The sequence below is a fragment of the Salvelinus namaycush genome, chromosome 32 (genome assembly GCF_016432855.1).
Source record: "Salvelinus namaycush isolate Seneca chromosome 32, SaNama_1.0, whole genome shotgun sequence".
Classification (NCBI taxonomy): domain Eukaryota; kingdom Metazoa; phylum Chordata; class Actinopteri; order Salmoniformes; family Salmonidae; genus Salvelinus; species Salvelinus namaycush.
In genome coordinates, this window is record NC_052338.1 from 27588053 (window position 1) to 27606440 (window position 18388).

The 18388-nt window shown below is 41.0% G+C and overlaps 2 protein-coding genes across 7 annotated transcripts in view; one reads left to right on the forward strand and one right to left on the reverse strand.

Moving 5' to 3' along the window:
* LOC120027457 (juxtaposed with another zinc finger protein 1) overlaps positions 1–18388 on the forward strand; it is a 58703-nt gene that overhangs the window by 18768 nt on the left and 21547 nt on the right. The window lies entirely within an intron of this gene.
* Positions 1904–10019, reverse strand: LOC120027456. 5 transcript variants are annotated; one of them, XM_038972399.1, is made up of 10 exons: positions 7664–10019; positions 6681–6734; positions 6185–6283; positions 5920–6081; positions 3632–5702; positions 3403–3507; positions 3243–3314; positions 3013–3102; positions 2853–2924; positions 1904–2329 (listed from the first exon to the last, which is right to left on the reverse strand). In XM_038972399.1, exons 2-10 carry the CDS (start codon positions 6720–6722, stop codon positions 2121–2123), a joined length of 2922 nt encoding a protein of 973 aa, XP_038828327.1. In that variant the 5' UTR covers positions 6723–6734; positions 7664–10019; the 3' UTR covers positions 1904–2120. The 5 variants fall into 5 exon arrangements, 4 of the variants coding, with proteins under 4 accessions (XP_038828327.1, XP_038828325.1, XP_038828326.1 ...); XM_038972397.1 differs by having other exon boundaries at positions 6185–6734; XM_038972398.1 differs by having other exon boundaries at positions 6681–10019.

Sequence of the window (18388 nt, forward strand, 5' to 3'; positions counted from 1 at the left end):
TATTTTTATGGAGTAAAATGCTTTGCGGGTTTTTTCTTTTAGTGAATTCACTCCCAGACCAAATCCACCAGAGGCACTGATTTTTAGTCCCAGGTAGTTGTACCATTTGGGCATGTTCAACCATTTCCTAATTTGAAGGAGTGTCTGTTGCATTGATTCCTGGCCTTTTTTGACTGCCCAGTTGATGCTCTATTCCTAAAGAATGTTAAGTTGTTCCTGTAGAACTTACTCTGTTGGTGACAGTAGGACAAGGTCATCTGCATAGAGGAATCTGACCTCATCTTTGAGGGTGTGTCCAACAACAATGCTAGTTGGTTAATGTAAACTTTGAACAGGATTGGACTTAGAGTGCACCCTTGTCTCACCCCATCCTTGTGCAAAAAACAATGTTATTTTATTGTAAAGTTAGTACTACATGTGTTGTTTGAGTAAATATATTTTATGATGTCGTATACTTTACCCCCAATGCCGCTTGAGGGTTTTGTAATCTAATCCATCATGCCATATGGAATCAAAAAGCATTCTTAAAATCAACAAAACATGCAAATCCTCTTCTTTTTTTTTCGCTCTCTCATACACACACAATAACATATACATGTATGGAGACTCATCTAGACTGTAATGATACTCAGTAACACAATACATTCTAAAAGTTCAACATATGTAATAGTATATGCACGGTAGCACAGTATGTTTGACTCCTGATAAGTGTACATCAGATACATGTAAAGTCAAGCAAGTACTCTACACTGCCTAGTTGTGTAGCAGGCATTTGCAGCGACAGTCCGCAATTTTAAGGATCGCCATTTTGCTTAGCTAATTGCGTTTTTGAGTTGCGTATGTATGTAAGGTAGGCCAAGTAAATTAGGCTGTACACATTCACCACAAGCTATTGCATTGCATATGTATTCATCATCTGACTGTATTTCTATTCAATGTAGTGGAATGTCACCCTGTTGACCACATGGTGGCAGTGCTACTATGCAGTTGTGACTCAGCACACATTCATCACATTGCACACACACACACTCTCTCTCACACACACACACACACACACACACACAGTCTTGCATTTCTAACCAATTTAGGACTCCTCACATTTACATACCTTTTTAGGACCCTGCTTTCCAGACATCATAGAATCACAGAAATTACACTCATGAGCTAGAAAAAAAATCTAATATGAGGAAATCACCGAAAGTTGCCGACATCTTGAAAAAAGATCACTTGTAATTTTACCACCTACTTGAGACCGCACATTGCAAATCAAATCAAATCAAATCGGTCAAATACACATGGTTAGCAGACGTTAATGCGAGTGTAGCGCATTGCTTGTGCTTCTAGTTCCGACCGTGCAGTAATATCTAACAAGTAATGTAACAATTTCACAACTACCTTTTACACACAAGTGTAAAGGAATGAATAAGAATATGTACATATAAATATATGAATGAGCGATGGCCGAACGGCATAGGCAAGATGCAGTAGATGGTATAGAGGACAGTATATACATATGAGATGAGTAATGTAGGGTATGGTAACATTATAGCTGGTTTAACAGTATATACATATGAGGTGAGTAATGTAGGGTACCATTATAGCTGGTTTAACAGTATATACATATGAGATGAGTAATGCAGGGTATGTAAACATTATATAAAGTGGCATTGTTTAAGTGACTAGTGATACATTTATTACATCGATATTTGATGCATTCATTCTATTTTATGACTGAAAATATTGCATGTAGAATGCCACAATGATGCAACACGGATGGCAACTCAACGGCTGTAGTGTAGTTCTACTGTAGTGTAGTTCTACTGTAGTGTAGTTCTTCTGTAAAGTATTTAAACTGGAACAACCATTTCAGTAATAGAGTCATTATATCCAAGTAACAGATTAATAGTTTAGAAAAATGTTTTTTATTTTTCTGTAACATTCAAAGTCAGCAGGCTTTGTATTCTTGAGACCTTAATCACTCCAAAAGTGAACAACCCACCTGGGAAAACTTCCCCCAAACAGAGTGAGATGGAGGACATTCATTAACTGCCTATGAGCTTAAGTCAAGTAAGTCCCATTAAATCCTCAGAGGTACACCAAGAGAGAAGCATCTTATACACTTATTTTCTCTGATCTGCAACTATTCTGTTGTGTACATAGAACTTTACTGCTCTCCAGTCCCTGTTTACTAGCGCTTGGCCAGAAGCAGCAATGCATTTCTCACAGTCTTGTTTTCCAGGCGTTTTTCCCATTCGGATAAAATTCATCAAGGAATCTTCAACTGCATCCACCTCTATTGTCGACCAAAACCTTTTTGTTCCTTTGGCACCTTTGGAAAGAGATGACATTATGAATGACTACATTAAATAAAGGTTGAGTACAATACAGTATGTGTTCATCTCTGTATTAACTCTACAAGGTTGCAGCTGTTTCTGCAAAGTGTGTTGAGGTTAAACTAACAATCCCAACTAAATAACTACATAGATAAGGATGTGAGAGAAGAATGTGCAATGCTGACATCAAGGCAGACTCAATCTGTATGGAATCTAAGCCCATCAAATTGTTTGCAATGTAAACCTTCTAATAAAAGCAATACTTATTAAATTAAGTTCCCTCCCCCAGGAAAAACAATGTAAAGTGTGGTAATCCTTCTGTGTTATCATCTATCCTGACACACTAGTTCAGATCTAACGTCTTGACTTGTGTCCAATCCAAACTAATCCGTTCTGTACTGGCATGGTTGGAAATACACCAACTGATGAAGACAGGATTGATCTGGACCAGCACTGTACTATACGTTGACACTACAGAATGAAAATGCACTGACTGAAGACAGCAGGAAACAGTCTAACCATGTGAGCCTCTCTTTTGTCCCAGCTTTCCCTTGGTGATTGGCTGTTTGGCCCGAATCGCTGACATCTCTCCTGGAAAACATCAGTGGAAAACATGTATTTTTCGAAAAGGACATTGTAATTAAGAATACGTCCATATCTATGTAAGGTATAGGCATACCGGTCAGATTTTCTTCATAGGATTTTTCAGACGACTCCTCTCTCTCAGAGTCGTTCTCTGATGCACAATCAGTGGCTGCAGCATCAATTTCTTCAGACATAACAGTTTGTAAAAGACAATAAAAACAAAAGCAAATTGCAGCAAGTTAAATCAGTGCACAAGAAATTAGAGTCAGCATTTTTTGCCAGAGTGAAAATGCACTGACTGAAGACAGCAGGAAACAGTCTAACCATGTGAGCCTCTCTTTTGTCCCAGCTTTCCCTTAGTCATTGGCTGTTTGGCCCGAATCGCTGACATCTCTCCTGGAAAACATCAGTGGAAAACATGTATTTTTCGAAAAGGACATTGTAATTAAGAATACGTCCATATCTATGTAAGGTATAGGCATACCGGTCAGATTTTCTTCATAGGATTTTTCAGATGACTCCTCTCTCTCAGAGTCGTTCTCTGATGAACAAGAGTCTGCAGCCTCATTATTTTCAGCCATGCTTTTTTCTAAAAGATGGCCAAAAGAAGAATGCTAAATTGAGGCAAGCTAAATCTGCGCAAAACAAAACCTTTGTTTTTATTGTCAGTGTAAACTTTTTGCCATTAAACTAAACACTGGGGGTAAACTTACCACTGGGACTGATGGTTATTTGATCCAGACTTTTCCCCTTGAACTCTGCCAATCTGCCCTGTTCACATGCCATCAGTATTTTACTTATTTTGGCCAACTGAAGCGTTCCCTCTGGAAGACGGTAGAACTTTCGATGAATCCGAATGTCGTGACCCAAGAAGTCAGCAAACTGGTCCTGTTCTGTATCATTGAGATTTAACACTCTGGAGAGGGTGGCAACCTGTTTTCGTAGTTTAGTTGATGACAATGCTTCAGGTAACTTGGCACCACATTGTTTGGCATAGGCGCGGATGCAGTCATTCCCCCGAAAATGTGTATCATATCCTGGCCTGGCAAATAAGTAGATATTTCCTTCGCTCACTCCACATGAGCACCGCTCTTTGATAAGCAGCTCTAAAGATTCCACCATCACTGGAGTAAGGATTACAGGCACCTTCCTGCCACGCTTCCCACAGGTTTCAATGCGTTCAAAATGCGCACAGAGTAGTCTCTCAACCTCTGTTAGCGCCACTGCAACATCTTTGTTAAGTGGGGATTTGTCCCTGGAGTGAAATGTTGCCACAGACATCTTTGACACCTCTCCCTCTCTTTTCCTGTTGAAGATAATCATCTGAGCCAGTATCACTTTTGCTAGATTGCTCCATTTTCCTGAGGTTTTCTCATCGCACAGTTGGTTGTAGTATTGTTTCTGCTTTTCATCTAAGTACATGTGTATTTTTTTAACGTCATCTGCTAATGGAATAAGCTGCGGTGCGTTCCATTTCTTCTGTTCAAGTGTACGATATGCAGCAGAAGAGATCATTTCATTCCAGCGAAGACGGTAGATGCCTTGGAAGTCTCGGACAAGCTTCAACTTTTCTTCATTCTGGGTAATAAGAGCTTCACCCTCCATGATGTCTGCAATTTTCTGGATGCTTTGCCCAAGCTTTGTCGCCAGGGTTGCTTTTTCGAATTTGTTTGTCTTTTCATCATAGCCAGTCACTTCTTTGACAGCTTTTATGATGTGTTGGAAGTGTTTTGGGTTGATATAATCCTTCATCTTTTTCAGTGGTGTCACCTTTCTACCTTTAATCACAAGTCTCCCTAGTTCTCGCAAAGTTTGACGAATGTGCTGGTGTTGTGAGGGGTTCTCCCCTTTCTTGTTGTACATTTTTTCACCCAATGCCAAGATGTATCTGTCTTGTTTTACTGCATGGGCTACATCATCTTGAGCCATGTTACTCACAAGTTTCCATACCTTTTCACTCACTCCTTTAGCAACCGGTTGAGCATTAGCACAGAGCGCCTGTATTCTGGTTTTGCCAGGCATCTCCTTTCGAACGTGTTGTGCTAGTGTGCACCTTGCCACATGCCTCCACATAGATTTGCGTTTAAAGAGCCCATGGCAGGCAAAACAATGCTGATAGTCCTGGTGATTGGTCTTGTCATTACTTGTTTGTTTACATGGTACCAAAACCCCCTTTCCTTCTTTAAGTGCCTGAATGTTGTGTGCCCGATTCCCCTTCTTGCGAAGAAGATTCAGCTGAAGTCTCCTAGCTTTTGATCTCTTTGCAAACCGAAGTGCAGTAGCTACTTCTATTTCATCCCCATGTTTACGTTGTAAATGACGGGCAATTTTGGATTGCGGTTGCTCGCAAAACAGACAGAAGTGCTTTTTTTGGTGGTACTTTTTGGATCCATCTAATTCTGAGACATTCATTACAAGCAATGATTCACTGCTAGTGTTTGACATTGGGGAACTAGTACATCTCTTATAAGTATTTGCATATTGATTCTTTCTCTTGAGTTCTGTTTCTTCATTTGAGCTGTTTTCTTCTGAGGAACTTCTGCATCTCTTGCTAGTCTTCTTGTAGTGATTCCTTCTCTTGACTCCTGCTATTTTATCTGAACTGTCTCCCTCTGAGACTAAATCAACGTGTTTACTGCTGTCCACCCTTGTCTTTGGTTCTGAAAAATCATCAGAATTGTCTTCCTCTGATGATTCTGATGGCCCTGGGACATAATCACCTTCACTGTTGTCAATGCTGGTTATTGAGTCATCAGTCTTGTATCCAAGCATAGCTTTGGTCAACTGTATTGAAGAAAAAAATTATATTGGATAACTAGACAGATTACAAAGTATTTGGACACCGGCACATTTTGATTAGTTACGACTGTGCTCCTCTACTTGTTTATGTTATAATACTATGAATATGGGATGAAAGTGCAGACTTGCCCATCTTTGATTTACAAAGCTGATTCACAAGAACTTACAGTATGTGCTGGTGTTGAATGACACTTTAACTTACGTATATACTGTCTGTTCTGATCAACGGTGGTGCATCATCCAACACATTGACTATCGACCCAGAAGTACTGGCAGCCTCAGAGGTACTGGCAGCCTCAGAGGTACTGGCAGCCTCAGAGGTACTGGCAGCCTCAGAGGTACTGGCAGCCTCGGTGTCTGACATCTAAGGATACAATAAAATGATATTAGTCATGTGCAAATTAGGCAATAGGATATGATAACGATTCAACCATCCCCAGTATCCTCATTCTAAACAACTGACAAACCTGCGCTTCGGGATTTATCTTTTCCTTTTCAAATCTGGCCTCACAAGTTGAACTATGCTTCTTTAGATTTTCCATGCGCCTTCTTAGCCTCTGCAGTGCCTTTGTAAAGGAAGACAAAAAGAAACGTTGAGACTTAATAGAATGACAAGATTGCTCGGCACACAACAGGGGATGGGCTGGGGGACACCAATGACTGTTATCATTGACTAATAGAGGGGCTGGGGGACACCAATGACTGTTATCATTGACTAATAGAGGGGCTGTTATCATTGACTAATAGAGGTCCAACAAACATCTATTACAATTTCTGTTTTTTTAAAACTACTTTCAAGGTAAAAAAGCAAGTATAAGCATAACAGAAGCACATTATGCAAGTTCCTGCATGCAACTAAAGCTGAATCTGCTTTTATGGATGGACTAAAAGAGAATCAGTATGAGTGGTTTGGCTAAAGCAAGGCAAGCGTACTCTAAATACTAGGCAAATCAGAAAACATACCGCATTGGTTACTTTGTAGGTTCCTGGACTCTTATCTTCCATTATGTTTTCGATCTTAAAAAATGTGTGTAAGAAATAGGGATTTGGTTAAAGAATCTGCCAGTATATGTATATATTTTTTCAAGACAGTGAATTGTCACAGTCCTACCAAAATGGACACTTTCCACAACCCTTATACTTGTTGTGGTGTTTCACTCTTTTATGTGCAAAAAAAAAAGAACTAGGAACCCCACCACGCCCCTCCCCCCACCCAAACTAATGTCCATGGTTTTCAATAAAAAAAATCTGGTCACTTATTTCTTAATTAGTTTAACATATTTCTTATTTTCATCTGAATTATTTCAATGTAAAAAACGGTATTTGGGTAAGAAAGGGCTATAAAAAACGGGCGCAACTTCAATACATTAATTTAATGAGGGGGTTTAAATATTTTAACACACATACAGGCTTATGACTTGACAAAACAGATGAAAAGGAACTGGCTTTTCTTGCTAGCTTGTTACACTATAGCAATATTATTTTCCAATGCATGTAACATTGTGTTAACCACAATCATGTATTCTAAATCATAGACACGTTTACCAATTATGCTAAACTTATTAGCTAGCTTGCAACCATAGCTAGCATATTTCTTTTTTTAACTAGCATGGGTAGCATGCTAACCGTTAGCTAGCACGCTAACAGTTAGCTAGCACACTAACCGTTAGCAAGCCACAAATAACTATAAGGTAGAAACATGCAAAGTAACAATTGCACATTAATGAATTGTTTGGATAAACCTGCCAATTTCAATGTCATGACGCAGTATATCTGACACAATGCGGCTTTCAGACATCGTCAATGCATGTTGGATTCCACCGAAAGACATACATGACTGACATTAATTCATTAAAAATAAAGACAACGAGAACATGCATTGCTTGTCAATACACCAAATACAATTTTAGCTAAAATATTGGTTAACAGTTTAGTTAATAGCTTACCTTCTTGCATGAATGCAAACATCTGCAACCATCCTCCTCTTCCTTAAAACACGTGCTGCACAGCTACTTCAGTGGTGATCACGCTCAGGCAGGGACAGGTTTGCCAGGTCAATTTCAAATTTCTAGGAGTCTGCTCAAAACCAGCCTTCAAAACCCACCTTCACTAGCACAATTTTAGCAGAATACGGCGAAATTAATGATTTTTTTTAAATGCCATGTTGGTAACGTTGCAATATAGAAGTAGTATAACAACTTCCACCTAGCGACCAAAACCTTTCACCTGCCACAAAGTTTTAAAAGTACATCAATAAACCACAAATAGTGTACATGGCAACCTTGAGCAGAGATTTATGCTGCAACATGGGGGAGGGGGAACTGTGTATCTTTTATTATTATAATATTTTTATTAACAACACATAAATACAGGAAGTACATATGGGAACACAAGTATATATAAATAATATACAAAGGACGGGGGAGGGGGGGGACTGTGTTGACCTATAAAACCTTTGATAGTTTGGTACTGTTGTGCACTTTGCAGTGGGGGAGGGGCAGGACCTCAAGCGGAAATTATGGCCAGTAGATATGCATAACAATGATTCCATCAGCCCAGATTTCTGAATATGTCTGCAATGTTATTACTGTTAGCCACATTTCCTTAGACAATTTGGGTTTGTAGCTTACACAATCAGTATCAGTGAGGTGGTAAGTGCATCTACTTGAATGGTCTGTACATGAAAGATGGAGTGGTGGATATGTACATTTTTCACTGGGGAGACTTGCTGACACAAAAGTAGCTTATGGCAGGTTAAGATTTGATCTAGCAACCTAACCCATCAGCAATCAGATTAATTACCTGCCCACAGACCACTCAAACAGCCTACTGATATTAACAGCCATCTCTCACTATAGGCACTCAGCTACTCCCACAATCTCTCTTTCTCTCTTATAACAGGCCTTTTTTTAATCATATTTGCATTTATCTTCCACTAGATCCCTGGTTTCACAATGTGGAATAAAATGTAATGATAATACGTGATTTCAGGTTTGTACTGCTGTGAAGACGTAGGCCTTTACATCAGCATTGATCTCTTTGCAAAAAGCCTCAAGAAAACTCATAATAACATTGGGTAGCTGATGAGTAGCTGATGTTCATATCTTAAAGGACAAGTCCCTATAAGCCTTTGTCAGGAATCAGGACTGGGTTAATAAAGCCAACGCAACTGCATGTTTTACAAATGGTAGGCTATCAAATGTTAGGCCTAGTTATAAAATGACATTATAGGCCAACATTGTACACTATAGGCCTATTTCTTTTCCGGGTAGGAGAAGGTCTATTGCAGACTTGCCTAGTGCGGCAAAATGGCCGAAACATGGCCTGGTCATGGATGAAAAGCACATTTTCAAACTGGGGTAGAACTGAGGGAACATAAGGCAGACCCCAGGATTTCAGCTTCCTGTGTTAGCTGTTGTAATCCTCTTGCTGCGTATATTTGTAGAAAGCCTCACCCCAACAGAGAGTTATGGGGAGGGAGGTATAATCAAAATGTCTGCTTAATGCTTTTGAGGGAGCAGCAGAAAAGTGTACCCAACCTGGGGTACAACTTGCTAGAATTGGTAGTTGAAGCAGTAGTAGTAGCCATGTAATGGCAGCAGTGTTGTAGTTGAGTCACAAAAGCATAAGTCCGAGTCAATTCACAAGACCCTATGGCTACTCTGAGTTGAGTCAAAGTCACCAATGTTGGAGTCAGGAGTCGAGTCACAAGTCCCTATGGCTGAAATCAGAGTCCCACTGTTTGGTCCAAGAGTTCAAGTCTAAGACAATGGGTCCATATTAACTTAATATTAAGTTATTAACCCAGTCAGATAGTGTCAGGAGGAATTTGATCAATCATTTTTCGTATCCCCTTTCTTTCTGTGCCAACAAATGTTTATATGCTACAGGTAAACCAGATTGTCAGCTAGCTAGCTAATTAGGTAACATGTTGAACATGGTGTGGCTGCACAGCTTCTTCATATTTGATGTAGTCTAAATAGAAACTGAAAGACACAGACAGACATATACACCTCTATAAACTATACTGAAGTCAGATATTAGTGGCTAATGTGCACATTCTGTGGAGGTCAACTAGATCTGTTAAAAGGTCTACAACAACAACACATTTTATGTTTGTGTTAGAGAGCACATACCATGCCTATCTGAATTTAACTTAATCATTTGAAATCACATATTTCAATGTTAAGCTTTGATTTGTAACATATTAACTGTTTTTCAGTGCATAGTAGTCTACAAGAGTCTGTAGAACAGGTTCATATTAGTGGTACAGTTGAGTGAGAATTCCAGCCAGCAGTTGAAATTTTGATACATTGTATGACACGCCCTACACTACAGCCAATCATTGAGCAGCCTCCCATCCCCTTCTCTGCTCCCATCCCCCTCTCCTTTACCAGGTCATATGCTGTATATTAAGGCCACATATAAGTATTAATGAACAAACAGCTATAGACAGTACTGAAGTCAGATATTAGTGGCTAATGTGCACATTCTGTGGAGGTCAACTAGATCTGTTAAAAGGTCTACAGCAACAACACATTTTATGTTTGTGTTAGAGAGCACATAACATGCCTATCTGAATTTAACTTAATCATTTGAAATCACATATTTCAATGTTAAGCTTTGATTTGTAACATATTAACTGTTTTTCAGTGCATAGTAGTCTACAAGAGTCTGTAGAACAGGTTCATATTAGTGGTACAGTTGAGTGAGAATTCCAGCCAGCAGTTGACATCCACCCACAACCACAAAGTCATATACACTGCTCAAAAAAATAAAGGGAACACTAAAATAACACATCCTAGATCTGAATGAATGAAATATTCTTAAATACCTTTTTCTTTACATAGTTAAATGTGATGACAACAAAATCACACAAAAATGGTCAATGGAAATCAAATTTATCAACCCATGGAGGTCTGGATTTGGAGTCACACTCAAAATTAAAGTGGAAAACCACAATACAGGCTGATCCAACTTTGATGTAATGTCCTTAAAACAAGTCAAAATGAAGCTCAGTAGTGTGTGTGGCCTCCACGTGCCTGTATGACCTTCCTACAACGCCTGGGCATGCTCCTGATGAGGTGGCGGATGGTCTCCTGAGGGATCTCCTCCCAGACCTGGACTAAAGCATCCGCCAACTCCTGGACAGTCTGTGGTGCAGTGTGGCGTTGGTGGATGGAGCGAGACATGATGTCCCAGATGTGCTCAATTGGATTCAGGTCTGGGGAACGGGCGGGCCAGTCCATAGCATCAATGCCTTCCTCTTGCAGGAACTGCTGACACACTCCAGCCACATGAGGTCTAGCATTGTCTTGCATTAGGAGGAACCCAGGGCCAACAGCACCAGCATATGTTCTCACAAGGGGTCTGAGGATCTCATCTCGGTACCTAATGGCAGTCAGGCTACCTCTGGCGAGCACATTGAGGGCTGTGCGGCCCCCCAAAGAAATGCCACCCCACACCATGACTGACCCACCGCCAAACCGGTCATGCTGGAGGATGTTGCAGGCAGCAGAACGTTCTCCACGGCGTCTCCAGACTCTGTCACGTCTGTCACATGTGCTCAGTGTGAACCTGCTTTCATCTGTGAAGAGCACTGGGCGCCAGTGGCAAATTTGCCAATCTTGGTGTTCTCTGGCAAATGCCAAACGTCCTGCACGGTGTTGGGCTCTAAGCACAACCCCCACCTGTGGACGTCGGGCCCTCATACCACCCTCATGGAGTCTGTTTCTGACCGTTTGAGCAGACACATGCACATTTGTGGCCTGCTGGAGGTCATTTTGCAGGGCTCTGGCAGTGCTCCTCCTACTCCTCCTTGCACAAAGGCGGAGGTAGCGGTCCTGCTGCTGGGTTGTTGCCCTCCTACGGCCTCCTCCACGTCTCCTGATGTACTGGCCTGTCTCCTGGTAGCGCCTCCATGCTCTGGACACTACGCTGACAGACACAGCAAACCTCCTTGCCACAGCTCGCATTGATGTGCCATCCTGGATGAGCTGCACTACCTGAGCCACTTGTGTGGGTTGTAGACTCCGTCTCATGCTACCACTAGAGTGAAAGCACCGCCAGCATTCAAAAGTGAACAAAACATCACCCAGGAAGCATAGGAACTGAGAAGTGGTCTGTGGTCACCACCAGCAGAACCACTCCTTTATTGGGGGTGTCTTGCTAATTGCCTATAATTTCCACATGTTGTCTATTCCATTTGCACAACAGCATGTGAAATTTATTGTCAATCAGTGTTGCTTCCTAAGTGGACAGTTTGATTTCACAGAAGTGTGATTGACTTGGAGTTACATTGTGTTGTTTAAGTGTTCCCTATATTTTTTTGAGCAGTGTATATTAAGGCCAAATATAAGTCTTAATGAAGAAACTGCTATAGACAATACTGAAGTAAGATATTAGTGGCTCATGTTAACATTGAGTGGAGGTCAACTGATCCTAGATCTGTGACTTTAAGTGCCTAAAGCCAACTCTAATATACAGTACCAGTCAAAAGTTTGGACACACAAACTCATTTAAGGGTTTTTCTTTATTTTTACTATTTTCTACATTGTAGAATAATAGTGAAAACATCAAAACTGAGAATAATACATATGGAATCATGTTGTAACCAAAAAAGTGTTAAACAACTCAAAATATATTTTATATTTGAGATTCTTTAAACCCTTTGCCTTGATGACAGCTTTGCACACTCTTGGCATTCTCTCACCCAGCTTCACCTGGAATGCTTTTCCAGCAGTCTTGAAGGAGTTCTCACATATGCTGAGTACTTGTTGGTTGCTTTTCCTTCACTCTACGGTCCAACTCATCCCAAACCATCTCAATTGGGTTGAGGTCGGCTGATTGTGGAGGCCAGGTCATCTGATGCAGCACTCCATCACTCTCCTTGGTCAAATAGCCCTTACACAGCCTGGAGGTGAGTTTTGGGTCATTGTCCTTTTGAAAAATAAATGATATCCCCACTAAGCGCAGACGGTGTATCGCTGCAGAATGCTGTGGTAGCCATGCTGGTTAAGTGTGCCTTGAATTCTAAATAAATCTCTGACAGTGTCACCAGCAAAGCACCACCACACCTCCTTCTCCATGCTTCACGGTGGGAACCACACATGCATAGATAATCCGTTTACCTGCTCTGCGTCTCACAAAGACACAGTTGGACCCAAACATTTCAAATTTGGACTCATCAGACCAAAGGACAGATTTCCACCGGTCTAATGTCCATTGCTAGAGTTTCTTGGGCCAAACAAGTCTCTTCTTATTTTTGGTGTCCTTTAGTAGTGGTTTCTTTGCAGCAATTCGGCCATGAAGGCCTGATTCACGCATTCTCCTCTGAACAGTTGATGTTACTTGAACTCTGGGAAGCATTTATTTGGGCTGCAATCTGAGGCTGGTAACTCTAATGAACTCATCCTCTGCAGCAGAGGTAACTCTGGTTCTTCCTTTCCTGTGGCGGTCCTCATGAGAGCCAGTTTAATTATAGCGCTTGATGGTTTTTGTGACTGCACTTGAAGAAACTTTTAAAAAGTTATTGACATTTTCCTCATTGACTGACCTTCATGTCTTTAAGTAATGATGGACTGTCGTTTGTCTTTGCTTACTTGCGCTGTTCTTGCCATAATAGGGACTTGGTATTTTACCAAATAGAGCTATCTTCTGTATACCACCCCTACCTTGTCACAACACAACTGATTGGCTCAAACGCATTAAGAAAGAAAGAAATTCCACAAATGTACTTTTAACAAGGCACACCTGTTAATTGAAATGCATTCCAGGTGACTACCTTATGAAGCTGTCAAGAGTGTGCGAAGAGAGTGCCAAGAGTGTGCGAAGCTGTCATCAAGGCAAAGGGTGTTTACTTAAAATAATGTCAAATCTCAAATATATTTTTATTTGTTTAACACTTTTTTGGTTACTATGTGATTCCATATGTGTTATTTCATAGTTTTGATGTCTACAATATTATTCTACAATGTAGAAAATAGTAAAAATATAGAATCCCTTGAATGAGTATGTGTGTCCAAACATTTGACTGGTACTGTATATATATTTTGCGGTTGGCTAAAGCCTCAAGTATGAAGGTAGGGTGGCCACGCCCATCTCGTTTATGAACTTTATGGGGCCTAAGGCCATTTCTAATATATAGATGCTGCTATTGGCTCAGTATTCAAGTATGATGTCGGGAGTGCCACGTTGTGCCACCCAGTTAAGTTACAAGTGTCCAGGGGCAAGGCTTCTTATATCAATGGTCTGATTAGCTCGAGACTCACATACGCATCTCCCCTCATTGCCATAGACATGTTTAAGCTATGACCCCCTAGACAAATCCCCTCAATAGCTTTGAAGACTAGAAATGTACGAATACCCTTAGTTAGATAGAATTTGTAAACGTTCCAAAAAGGGCCAAAAAAAAACGGATAAAAATCTGTTTTTATAATATGTACCAGTTCATGAGGGTTGCCTAATCACACACATGACATTTTAGAAAGATGTGACCTTTTTAACCCTTTGAAACAGCCCCTATGACCCCAATTCAAGGCACTTCCGGTTGTCACAGGAAGCTGAAAATAAACACATATCCTCATTGGGGTAGGCTTTTACAGAATCCTGAGTTTCAAGTCTTTACGTTAAGAACTGACTGATTTACAGAGGGTTGAACTCAGTGTTTATACAAACTGCAGGTTGGGTATATCAAAACCACTTTTAGGGTAATTTAACCACTTCCGGTTGCTCTAGGAAGCTTAAACTCAACACAGGTAATCCTCATAGTGGCCTGATGGATTGTCATTGAAGACAGCTTGAGATGGCAATCATAACCCACATAGGCATCAGGTTGAATTTAGGGCAGCAGGCAATGTATTCCTATGGGGAGAGATGTCAATGTAAACTGTTAGAAGAAAACACCCTGTTTTCACTGTTAAGGGTTAATTCCACACTGTCAAGGTTAGGCTTGCACAGATCGGGAGGACCTTGGGAAGGTTCCTGTGATTGAATTGTGCTTCTAGCCTCAACGGTTCTGCCGCTGTCACCCAAAAGCACCTCACATTTAGGTCAGGCTTCGTTTTGGGCCTTGTGCTAAGACCTTTCTGGATGTCAATATCGTTCCCCAAAAACGTCAGAGACAGCTGCTCTTCACATATGTGGCTCTGTATATGGCCCCCAACCATAATCTGGAAATATATTAAATTCAGACTATACATGGATACATAGCACTACCTAGGTGGAACTTGTAAGTCCTCCAAAAAGAGCCAAAAAAACCGGATAAAAATCTGTTTTTATAATATGTACCGGTTCATGAGGGTTGCCTAATCACACACATGACATTTTAGAAAGATGTGACCTTTTTAACCCTTTGAAACAGCCCCTATGACCCCAATTCAAGGCACTTCCGGTTGTCACAGGAAGCTGAAAATAAACACATATCCTCATTGGGGTAGGCTTTTACAGAATCCTGAGTTTCAAGTCTTTACGTTAAGAACTGACTGATTTACAGAGGGTTGAACTCAGTGTTTATACAAACTGCAGGTTGGGTATATCAAAACCACTTTTAGGGTAATTTAACCACTTCCGGTTGCTCTAGGAAGCTTAAACTCAACACAGGTAATCCTCATAGTGGCCTGATGGATTGTCATTGAAGACAGCTTGAGATGGCAATCATAACCCACATAGGCATCAGGTTGAATTTAGGGCAGCAGGCAATGTATTCCTATGGGGAGAGATGTCAATGTAAACTGTTAGAAGAAAACACCCTGTTTTCACTGTTAAGGGTTAATTCCACACTGTCAAGGTTAGGCTTGCACAGATCGGGAGGACCTTGGGAAGGTTCCTGTGATTGAATTGTGCTTCTAGCCTCAACGGTTCTGCCGCTGTCACCCAAAAGCACCTCACATTTAGGTCAGGCTTCGTTTTGGGCCTTGTGCTAAGACCTTTCTGGATGTCAATATCGTTCCCCAAAAACGTCAGAGACAGCTGCTCTTCACATATGTGGCTCTGTATATGGCCCCCAACCATAATCTGGAAATATATTAAATTCAGACTATACATGGATACATAGCACTACCTAGGTGGAACTTGTAAGTCCTCCAAAAAGAGCCAAAAAAACCGGATAAAAATCTGTTTTTATAATATGTACCGGTTCATGAGGGTTGCCTAATCACACACATGACATTTTAGAAAGATGTGACCTTTTTAACCCTTTGAAACAGCCCCTATGACCCCAATTCAAGGCACTTCCGGTTGTCACAGGAAGCTGAAAATAAACACATATCCTCATTGGGGTAGGCTTTTACAGAATCCTGAGTTTCAAGTCTTTACGTTAAGAACTGACTGATTTACAGAGGGTTGAACTCAGTGTTTATACAAACTGCAGGTTGGGTATATCAAAACCACTTTTAGGGTAATTTAACCACTTCCGGTTGCTCTAGGAAGCTTAAACTCAACACAGGTAATCCTCATAGTGGCCTGATGGATTGTCATTGAAGACAGCTTGAGATGGCAATCATAACCCACATAGGCATCAGGTTGAATTTAGGGCAGCAGGCAATGTATTCCTATGGGGAGAGATGTCAATGTAAACTGTTAGAAGAAAACACCCTGTTTTCACTGTTAAGGGTTAATTCCACACTGTCAAGGTTAGGCTTGCACAGATCGGGAGGACCTTGGGAAGGTTCCTGTGATTGAATTGTGCTTCTAGCCTCAACGGTTCTGCCGCTGTCACCCAAAAGCACCTCACATTTAGGTCAGGCTTCGTTTTGGGCCTTGTGCTAAGACCTTTCTGGATGTCAATATCGTTCCCCAAAAACGTCAGAGACAGCTGCTCTTCACATATGTGGCTCTGTATATGGCCCCCAACCATAATCTGGAAATATATTAAATTCAGACTATACATGGATACATAGCACTACCTAGGTGGAACTTGTAAGTCCTCCAAAAAGAGCCAAAAAAACCGGATAAAAATCTGTTTTTATAATATGTACCGGTTCATGAGGGTTGCCTAATCACACACATGACATTTTAGAAAGATGTGACCTTTTTAACCCTTTGAAACAGCCCCTATGACCCCAATTCAAGGCACTTCCGGTTGTCACAGGAAGCTGAAAATAAACACATATCCTCATTGGGGTAGGCTTTTACAGAATCCTGAGTTTCAAGTCTTTACGTTAAGAACTGACTGATTTACAGAGGGTTGAACTCAGTGTTTATACAAACTGCAGGTTGGGTATATCAAAACCACTTTTAGGGTAATTTAACCACTTCCGGTTGCTCTAGGAAGCTTAAACTCAACACAGGTAATCCTCATAGTGGCCTGATGGATTGTCATTGAAGACAGCTTGAGATGGCAATCATAACCCACATAGGCATCAGGTTGAATTTAGGGCAGCAGGCAATGTATTCCTATGGGGAGAGATGTCAATGTAAACTGTTAGAAGAAAACACCCTGTTTTCACTGTTAAGGGTTAATTCCACACTGTCAAGGTTAGGCTTGCACAGATCGGGAGGACCTTGGGAAGGTTCCTGTGATTGAATTGTGCTTCTAGCCTCAACGGTTCTGCCGCTGTCACCCAAAAGCACCTCACATTTAGGTCAGGCTTCGTTTTGGGCCTTGTGCTAAGACCTTTCTGGATGTCAATATCGTTCCCCAAAAACGTCAGAGACAGCTGCTCTTCACATATGTGGCTCTGTATATGGCCCCCAACCATAATCTGGAAATATATTAAATTCAGACTATACATGGATACATAGCACTACCTAGGTGGAACTTGTAAGTCCTCCAAAAAGAGCCAAAAAAACCGGATAAAAATCTGTTTTTATAATATGTACCGGTTCATGAGGGTTGCCTAATCACACACATGACATTTTAGAAAGATGTGACCTTTTTAACCCTTTGAAACAGCCCCTATGACCCCAATTCAAGGCACTTCCGGTTGTCACAGGAAGCTGAAAATAAACACATATCCTCATTGGGGTAGGCTTTTACAGAATCCTGAGTTTCAAGTCTTTACGTTAAGAACTGACTGATTTACAGAGGGTTGAACTCAGTGTTTATACAAACTGCAGGTTGGGTATATCAAAACCACTTTTAGGGTAATTTAACCACTTCCGGTTGCTCTAGGAAGCTTAAACTCAACACAGGTAATCCTCATAGTGGCCTGATGGATTGTCATTGAAGACAGCTTGAGATGGCAATCATAACCCACATAGGCATCAGGTTGAATTTAGGGCAGCAGGCAATGTATTCCTATGGGGAGAGATGTCAATGTAAACTGTTAGAAGAAAACACCCTGTTTTCACTGTTAAGGGTTAATTCCACACTGTCAAGGTTAGGCTTGCACAGATCGGGAGGACCTTGGGAAGGTTCCTGTGATTGAATTGTGCTTCTAGCCTCAACGGTTCTGCCGCTGTCACCCAAAAGCACCTCACATTTAGGTCAGGCTTCGTTTTGGGCCTTGTGCTAAGACCTTTCTGGATGTCAATATCGTTCCCCAAAAACGTCAGAGACAGCTGCTCTTCACATATGTGGCTCTGTATATGGCCCCCAACCATAATCTGGAAATATATTAAATTCAGACTATACATGGATACATAGCACTACCTAGGTGGAACTTGTAAGTCCTCCAAAAAGAGCCAAAAAAACCGGATAAAAATCTGTTTTTATAATATGTACCGGTTCA

What these genes read in the sequence shown, in the direction of transcription:
- LOC120027456 (XM_038972397.1), bottom strand. Translation starts at nt 6,454, where the DNA reads ATGATAACAGCCCCTCTATTAGTCAATGATAACAGTCATTGGTGTCCC. An exon ending in CTATGAAGAAAATCTGACCG is followed by an intron (nt 2,925 to 3,012) that starts GTATGCCTATAC and finishes GATGTTTTCCAG; the next exon opens with GAGAGATGTCAGCGATTCGG. An exon ending in ACAAAAGAGAGGCTCACATG is followed by an intron (nt 2,330 to 2,852) that starts GTTAGACTGTTT and finishes CTCTTTCCAAAG; the next exon opens with GTGCCAAAGGAACAAAAAGG.